At 38.2% G+C, this 8,823-nt stretch overlaps 2 protein-coding genes across 3 annotated transcripts in view; both read left to right on the top strand.

Annotated features, from left to right (window-relative positions):
• Positions 1–4,247, top strand: part of tcerg1b (transcription elongation regulator 1b (CA150)) — a gene marked incomplete in the record, with an annotated part of 15,147 nt that extends 10,900 nt beyond the window's left edge. Inside the window, 8 exon segments of the mRNA XM_014017675.1 lie at positions 73–191; positions 359–509; positions 666–830; positions 2,261–2,443; positions 2,586–2,765; positions 2,912–2,995; positions 3,080–3,180; positions 3,510–4,247. Coding sequence (XP_013873129.1) covers positions 73–191; positions 359–509; positions 666–830; positions 2,261–2,443; positions 2,586–2,765; positions 2,912–2,995; positions 3,080–3,180; positions 3,510–3,711 — 1,185 coding nt within the window.
• Positions 4,248–5,034: 787 nt separating this feature from the next.
• Positions 5,035–8,823, top strand: part of pcyox1l (prenylcysteine oxidase 1 like) — a 13,738-nt gene continuing 9,949 nt past the window's right edge. Inside the window, exons 1-4 of one of the 2 annotated variants that reach the window (XM_014017674.1) lie at positions 5,035–5,359; positions 7,040–7,246; positions 7,440–7,614; positions 8,537–8,748. In XM_014017674.1, the coding sequence (XP_013873128.1) occupies positions 5,251–5,359; positions 7,040–7,246; positions 7,440–7,614; positions 8,537–8,748 (703 nt within the window). In that variant the 5' untranslated portion in view covers positions 5,035–5,250. The remainder of the gene's footprint in view (positions 5,360–7,039; positions 7,247–7,439; positions 7,615–8,536; positions 8,749–8,823) is intronic. The other variant, XM_014017673.1, reaches the window with a different exon arrangement.

Here is an 8,823-nt window from a genome sequence, read left to right as displayed (position 1 = left end):
TATATATATATATTCAGTGTTCTCATGACTTTTTCAAGTCTTTCAGTCATGGACTTTTGATTGTGTCTTCAGGTTTTTGATCAGTATGTGAAGACGCGAGCGGAGGAGGAGAGGAAGGAGAAGAAGAACAAGCTGATGCAGGCCAAAGATGATTTCAGGAGAATGATGGAAGAGGCCAAGCTCACACCCAAGTAAAGCTGCAGAGGATTTTAAAGATCTTTATAAACATTATGTTAAAGAACAACTCAGATTTAAGTAATCTATTAAAGTGATTTTTTCTGTTTGACACATGAAAAATTATCTTAGTAAGATAAGTAAGTTGCACTGACTTACGTTAAAAAATATAAAATCTTTGCAGAACCACGTTTAGTGAGTTTGCCATGAAGCACGGCAGAGATCCACGGTTTAAGAGCATCGACAAGATGAAGGACAGGGAGGCTATTTTCATCGAATTCATGACAGCATTTAGGAAGAGAGAGAAGGAGGACTCCAAATCCAGAGGAGAGAAGGTATTTCTTATTTAAAGCTGGGCTCTTTTACACCAATATCTTTTTACCATTTTTAAAGTGCGGGGAAGTTCACACTGTCATATAATATATATAAATCATAGGTTGTTGAAGTGTAAATAATAAACAGATTTTCTAATGAGAATATTTTTCTCCCAGGTAAAGCTAGACTTCTTTGATCTCCTGAGTGAGCAGCATATAGAGGGAAGCCATCGATGGAGCAAAGTGAAGGATCGGTTAGAGACCGACCCTCGTTACAAGGCTGTGGACAGCTCTGCGCTCAGAGAGGAGCTTTTCAAACAGTTCATGGAAAAACAAGCAAAGGTAGGAGCGGCTCTCTGGCAGACTCRCGATTTAACCAGGGGCAAAACTGTATTTCCCCGTTTTAGATTCAGTTTAACTCCTGTAAATTTAAGATATAAATGTTTGGTTCCCACAGAAACATAAGAATCTCGGCTAAAAGCTCGTAAAACCATTTCTACATCCACCAAATACGATTAAAACCACAAGCAGTTTAATCAGAAAGCAACCAAATTGTACAAAAAGGTATCGATGCAAATCTGTAATATTGACTTTTCTTTTTTTTAAATGAAAGTCAAAGGAAATACCAAAATAAGTTATAAAGTGTTTTGAAAGTTGTTGTTTTTTTACTTGATTTTAGTTTAATATGGTTCACCTGAAGTCAAATATAGCCATTTCTAAGTGTTTTATATGAATAAGGTGAAAAATGAATGTGTGAGAAATTAAAAAAAAAACATTTAAAAACAAATCTTTTCAGGCATGTAAGAAAAAAGTATTATTTTTTTGCAGTCAAGTTTTTTTTAAACATTTACTGGTGGTACCAACATGGTCCACCCTGTGCAGAATGAAAGAAAAGGTTATTTCTTTACTAAAACCTCTAAAACTTTGCTCTAGTTTACTTTAGCAGCATGAATATTTGCACAGGTAAGAGTTTTTAGCCTTATTAATAATATTTTTAAAAGGCTTATTTACCATCTATTGCACAAACAAAAAAAACTTAATATGATGGGAATAAAATTCATATTTTCTTTTGGTTTCATCCTCATCTCTGAAACAATACTAGCTGCTTTGTTAATTACACTTTGATGAAATCTCCTAAGTGTTTGCTTAATGTTGATGTCAACGTTATTTAAATAGATTTTGTAAATACTGAGATACACTCAGTTACATTTTGGCACGTTATTTCAAGCACAAACCTCAAGAAAACCCCTTGTAGAGGCAAGAGAAGAGGTTAAGGTGGTATCTAATGATGATGCAACTGTTGGAAACATTTTGATCCCTGAAATTTAAGTCAGAATTGAGAGAAAATCTATAAATTTTCAGCTACAGTCTCACTGAATTCAGAGTATTTATGACTAGTAAACAGCGTAGCCATCACAGCCAGGTTTATAAAACTATTCAACGTTGTTGTTGTTTGCATCCATTCACCATCAGTTGCTACCTGGTGAGATATTTACTTAATGTTCTAGTGATAATTAGTTTGAAAAAAGCTGCAAAATTAACTTTTTTAAAACTGATTTTACATTTTGTAAAAGAAAGGGATACAACTTAATAAAACAGTGGGAGGCACATCTGATCTCTTTGTGTTAAGAACAGGGTCCTGCACAGTTAACATTAGCTTAAACACAGGAGATTTAATGCGGCAGTCAATATTAATTTATTTTTCTTTCATGAAAACCTTTCCTGTATTGTACAAAAAATAAATATCAAATAAAATCTGTCATTACTTGCAGAATGTGGACATTGATAAGGAGCGTGAGATGGAGCGACAGGCTCGAATCGAGGCCAGTCTCAGAGAGCGGGAGCGGGAGGTGCAGAAGGCCCGATCGGAACAGACCAAAGAGATTGACCGAGAGAGGGAGCAGCACAAAAGAGAGGAGGCCATCCAGAACTTCAAAGCTCTCATGTCTGATATGGTGAGATGGCTTTCCTTTTCTGTTTGCACACAATTGATTTTTATTTTCTGCCATTATGTCAAATTTTCCATCTAGTAGAGTAAAAATAAATAAATAAATAAAAATTGTGACCCGGTGCAGTAAGAGATTTCCRTCCTCTCAGGTTCGCTCTTCAGATGCAGCGTGGTCAGACACCCGCCGCAACCTGAGGAAGGACCATCGCTGGGAATCAGCATCGCTGCTGGAAAGAGAGGAGAAAGAGAAGCTGTTTAACGAACACGTCGAAGCTTTGGCCAAGAAGAAGAAAGAACAATTCAGACAGCTGCTGGATGAGACCAGCATGGTAAAAACAAACAAACAAACAAACAAACAAACACAAAGAACAAATCCAAACGTCATCTGTTTGATTATTCTGGGCCTTAGTTCTATTTTAACGGGTGAAAAATGTTAATTATTGTTTTTAAATGTGTGCCTGTGGGTTTGTTGTAGATCACTTTAACAACTACATGGAAGGAAGTGAAGAAAGTAATCAAGGATGACCCTCGCTGTATTAAATTCTCCTCCAGTGACAGAGTAAGAGTATTTTTAAACAATTAAATTAAAACAACTTACAGTACTTCCATCATTTTGACGTTTGGTGTTCATTTGTCTTTGAAGAAGAGACAGCGGGAGTTTGAAGACTACATCAAAGACAAATACATCACCGCCAAGGCTGACTTCAGAACTCTGCTGAAGGAGACAAAGTTCATCACGTACAGGTCTGAACGCTCGTCTGGTTTGCTTTACGCCTCAAACAGAAAGGGTTKTAAAAGGTTGCTTCGTTGCACTAAACCTCAGTGTACACCTCAGCTAAAAGRGTTAGATCCAAGAAATATAACACATCTTATGTTGTAGAGGACTCTTTATGTGTTCACTACTTTAGTTATGAGTTCATCTACTTTGTATGGATTCCATTGAAACTAGAAAGTCAATATTTAAAATAAAATGACTTTTTTATACCAGAGAACTGTGTTATAAAGAGTTGTAAACCCAACCAAATCCTGCAGAGTTCATAATTTCACTCTGGTGGTTCTGATGCTTCTGTCAGGTCAAGAAAACTGATCCAGGAGTCAGATCAGCATCTGAAGGATGTGGAGAAGGTCCTTCAGAATGACAAGCGGTACCTCGTTCTGGAATGTGTCCCAGAGGAACGCAGGAAGCTCATCATGTTCTACATCGAAGACTTGGACCGACGTGGCCCSCCGCCCCCACCCACTGCCTCCGAGCCCACCCGACGATCTACAAAGTGACCAATCACATAATGGCCAGTGCCCCTCCCTGCTCTTCGTTTGGCCGGAGCATGACTTCCCCTCAGCACCCTCTGAACCCCGGCCTTCAGGCTGGCTTTGCAGTGTTATTGCTGAGGGTTAAATTGCTTACAGATGAACGGTTAAAGTCGCTGTTATGTCACCTCTTAGCCCTGAAGTAGCCCTGCGTTTAAAGGAAGCAGGGAGCAGAGGTTACCTGAACTCAAGGTGACACCCATGACCTCTCTGACTGACCACTTGAGAGGGAGAGGAAAAGTGACGAGGCTGTTGTCTGAGCGTCCACACAGATGTAAGATATGTGATGTAAATGAAGATGTGTGTGTATGCGTGCGAGTCTGGTGCACGCATGTTTAAATATGTGTGCATTTGTTGGAGGCGTCCTTAAGCCTTACAGCCCCACTGTGCCAGTCGTTCTTTCTGCGGCTCAGTGTGAATGTTCGTTTCGGCTCAGTGGTTCACTCCACCGTCACAGCAGTTTTTCTGTTGAATCAAATAAAGCAACTTCCACTGTTTTTCAATACGATGTACTGTCTTGTTTTTAATATCACGGATCAATGGAAACGTTACAAATGGAAGCTCAGTTTTCACTAAAATGGAAATAAATCTACAATTCTCAGCATTGTAACTTATTACAAAAAGTCAGATTATAAACTGACCAAAATCTGGTCTAATATAGTTTACAACAGACTTGTTTTTTATATTTTATAAATAGCCTCTTGAAAACAAAAATAGTGCTTTAATGCTTTTTTTTTTCATTCAACACAGCATTCTCAATATAAATTAAAGAGTTGGGTACAGTCTATTGAGAATTGCAGGAAAAATATTAAATTGTAATTTAAAAAAACTAAGAATTAGTTATCATATAAAACCAATTTTTCGAGCAACTACTGTGAAATACTAAAACATTTCCTTGTCTAATGTAAATATAAGCGGCTGATAAAGCCGACTGATCTGATTGGTCGAAACAACTCAAGTCACGTGATGTTGCCGGATGTGATCGTTCATTCATTAGTAGGTCAGATCTGCTCCTTTTTATGAAGTGCATCACGACGAAAATAAAGCTGCCGGAGGAATGATGCGTTACTTTAAACCAGAGCGTAATCTTTGGGAATAATTAAAGATGAAAAATAATTATTAAAAAAACAGCAATCACCTCGATATGAAGCAGTGAATGCTTTACTATTCATTTTAAGAATAATATGTTGTGGCTAACAAAAAACAAAATAAAATCCTTGTTACGTTTGTGTCAGGAAAAAAAAAAAGAGCTGACTAAGCGCCACTAAGTACGCCGGCGTATAAATGGTGCGGACCCCCTGAATTGTTCCGCATCCTCATCAACTAGCATCCTTTGTGCAGAAACGGTGTGGTTACCATCACGCTTACTTAAGTTTACCGCTAGTTAAATTCTAAACGCTATTATTTTAATGATGCTTTTTACATTTAAAATATAGAAGCTAACCTGTAGATAAGTTACTGAGAAGAACTCTAACATTTTTTCTACTCTTGTGAGTTGTTTCCGCTATGGGCGGCTTTCAGCTCTCTCTTTTGGCCGTCGTGCTGAGTATTTTGTCGGCTGTCGGAGACCAGGAGGCATCCCCTCATGTCGACGGAGCTCCGCCCTCTAAAATAGGCAAGACAAATCATTTTAGCTTATAAAGCCGCTAAAGCTAATGTTAGCATTATGGGAAGAAAATCTACCCAGAGATATGGATGTTTATTGAACAACTTCGATGCAAACATGGATATTTTTCAAACTGGCTGAGCCTCATCACAGCTTTCATGGACTAAACAAAACAGGAGAATGCTAACTGCTGAATGGTGGCTGAGCATTGCTGAAAACAGCTAAAAGATGCAGGACACTAGCATAAAGCTAATAGGAGCTAAAAGTAGTAAAATGCTAGCTAATAGGGAATAAAAGAAAAATACAAAAACAGGGGTTGGCAATCCTGGTCCTGGAGGGCCGCAGCCCTGCATGTTTTACTTGCTTCTCTGCTCCAACACACCTGATATGAATGAATAGATGATTATCAGGCTTCTTGCAGTATAATTCGAAATGAAAGCATAAATATATAAATGAACCACTAAATAAATACTTTTAAAATGCACCAATTAAAAAACAAAGGAGAACTTTATCTCATGTTYGTTTGAAATGACTTTAATATTTATTTTTCCAGGTTAGTTTCAATAAATTAGTCTGTATATTTTAACACATAATTTAAATTTTACTGTTTTTTTAAAATACACAGTTTGTTTTTCCTTTTACTTCGACATGCATTTGTGTCTCTTAAATGTTTATACTTAATTATTTTTATATTTTTCCCACAAGTCTTTTTTTTTATTTCTATGTGTTGCATGCTTGTGCTTTACTTTAGCTTAAAGATTAGCTTAAAACAAAGGCAAGGAGAAAAACTTACCTGTGCCTTTGTTTTTAACTGAACTTTAAGCTAAACTGAGGCAGCACACGCCTGCAATACACCGAAATAAAAAGACGTGTGGGACAAAACTATAAAAATAGTTCAATTTAAACATTTAAGAGACAAATGTATGTACAAGTAAAAGGGAAAACTGTATAAAATACATATATTTTAAAAAACAGTCAAATTTGAATTGTGTTAAAATATATAATTTTATTGGGAATAAGCTGGAAAAATATCAATTAGACGAGAATTAAATTACAAAACATGAGGTGAAGTTCTTTTTTAATTGAACTGGTGCATTTAAGTGCATTCATTTATTTACTGGTTCATTTATATATTTCAGTTTTTATTTATAATTATGTCAGTGTTGGCCCTCCATACTGCAGAACTTTGAAGATAAATCAGTGACTGAATCAGGTGTGTTGGAGCCAGGAAAAACGTAAAACATGTAGGGCTGCAGCCCTCGAGGACCAGGATTGCCCACCCCTGATCTAAAAGCTAAAAGATGCTAAATCCAAACCTAATGGTAGCTGCAGGCTAGCTTGAAAGGTAGAAAGCTAGCWAAAARCTAAAATAATCAGAARACTAAAAGCTAATAATGGAGAAAAGAAACTGAAAGGTTCAAGCGAGCTAAAAATAAAAGTAGCACACAATATAGACTGATAATCCTAACATTTACTCACACCTATTTCTGAGAYTATTGCTWTAAAAAAACAACAAAAACAAAACATCCTGTAAATGATGAGGCTAAAAGCTGTACAGGAACTTAAAATGATTATTTCCTGTTGTAGTTAAATTAGCTTGATTTCCCATAATTCATCACAGTAAAGCCTGGTGAAGTGATCCACATTAGATATCAGAAAAATACTATTTTTTTTCTCATCCTTCTCCAGCGGTGGTTGGAGCGGGCATAGGCGGCAGCGCCACAGCCCATTTCCTGCGACAACACTTTGGCCCAGAGGTGCAGGTGGATGTGTTCGAGAAGGGTGAGGTTGGAGGCCGGCTCGCRACTGTAACTGTCAACCACAATGACTACGAGTCTGGAGGCTCCATTATCCACTCCCTCAACCTCCACATGCAGGAGTTTGTCAAACAGCTAGGTAAGCAAGTTCACTCAGAAATCCTTTTTACAAATATATTACATCATAAAAACAACAGCGATGTTAAAAAGCTGACGCCAATGAAAGTTAAGCTTTTTAAATGAATAAAATTTTGTTTAACTCGAAAGCTTTTGTTGAGAAGTCAGTTAACCCTCATTATTAAAGGTTTTGTGTCCTCTTTTTGCCCCTCCAGGCTTGAAGCATCGCCGTAATGTGGCGGGAAAGACGGCGGTTTTTAACGGTGAAGAGGTGATTTTGGAGGAGACAGATTGGTACTTGTTAGACCTGTTCCGTCTGTGGTGGCGCTACGGCATCAGCTTCATACGCCTGCAGATGTGGGTGGAGGAGATTATGGAGAAGTTTATGAGGTATTTAAAACACTGGGACTCCTCGAAGGAGTCGGTRTCGCTCGCTGTCATTTGTGCACCAGATCAAAACTGAATTTGTCTCGTTTTGTTTTTTAACCCACTTTTGATTTGCTGAGGTTGCTTAGGTTGTGGCAGCCATCTTGAAAGTGGCTGAACTCAAAGGTTGATCAGTTCTTGATGCACATCCAGAATTTACTTTCTCAGTGTTACTTTAAAATACTGGTTCATAAGATATTTTGCTAACAAACACATTATTGTCCAGCTAAAAAGAGGAGAAGAAAACTACAATAAAATAGACTTATTATAAATAAGAAAAAGAATTAAGCATTTTTCTATAGAAGTTTGCTCGTATTATTCCTGCTAGTTTTGAATTAGGTGCTTTTTTTAGGTATTGTCAGTAAAACTCAGAATTAGAGTTTTATATGTTTATTCTCTTTAATCATGTGCCTTTAACCTGTGCAAATATTGTCACAGCAAAAAAATGCTTATGAGACCGTTGGAGCAGGAGCTCTGCAGAAATGCAGTGACTCGTCTGCATGAAATTATTAATCAGTGGATAAAAGAGGTGCTCTAATGAAATTCATGTTGTCTTTATCCTCAGACTAAACACAGAAATGAGACAAACTTATCTCAGATATCAGCCGGGATAAAATCATCCTCCAGTGTCGTTAATTCTTGTGTTCATGGCTCAGTTTCTGCTTTGAAACGTGAACCCACCACCTCTTTCACCGGCTTGATTTCCCCCCATCAGAAGTGTATTCTCACTGCAGCGGTTCTCTAGTCTCGAGTCAACAACTCTGAGCCTGTGTGTGCTTCTGTTTGTCCCAGCTGCAGACCTGAAAGTCGAAAACAAAATGCCAACATATGTTCTAAATCTGTCCGTTCAGTCTGTAATTACCTATAATTTRTGTTTACGCTGTAGGATCTATAAGTACCAGGCCCACGGCTACGCCTTCAGCTCCGTGGAGGAGCTGCTGGACTCTCTGGGGGGCAGCGGCTTCATCAACATGACCAGGAGGCCGCTGTCGGATTCGCTGCTGGAGCTGGGGGTGTCGCAGCGCTTCATCGACGAGGTCATCGCGCCCGTCATGAGGGTCAACTACGGGCAGAATGTCAGCATCCCCGCTTTTGTAGGTCAGCTTGTGTGAGAGGAGATGAGCGGTAGAGTTAGGGAAGTGGCAGGATGAAGGCAGTGCGTAAATATCACCC

Source organism: Austrofundulus limnaeus, unplaced genomic scaffold (genome assembly GCF_001266775.1).
Source record: "Austrofundulus limnaeus strain Quisiro unplaced genomic scaffold, Austrofundulus_limnaeus-1.0 Scaffold174, whole genome shotgun sequence".
Lineage (NCBI taxonomy): Eukaryota > Metazoa > Chordata > Actinopteri > Cyprinodontiformes > Rivulidae > Austrofundulus > Austrofundulus limnaeus.
This window is presented reverse-complemented; position numbering and strand designations above follow the sequence as displayed.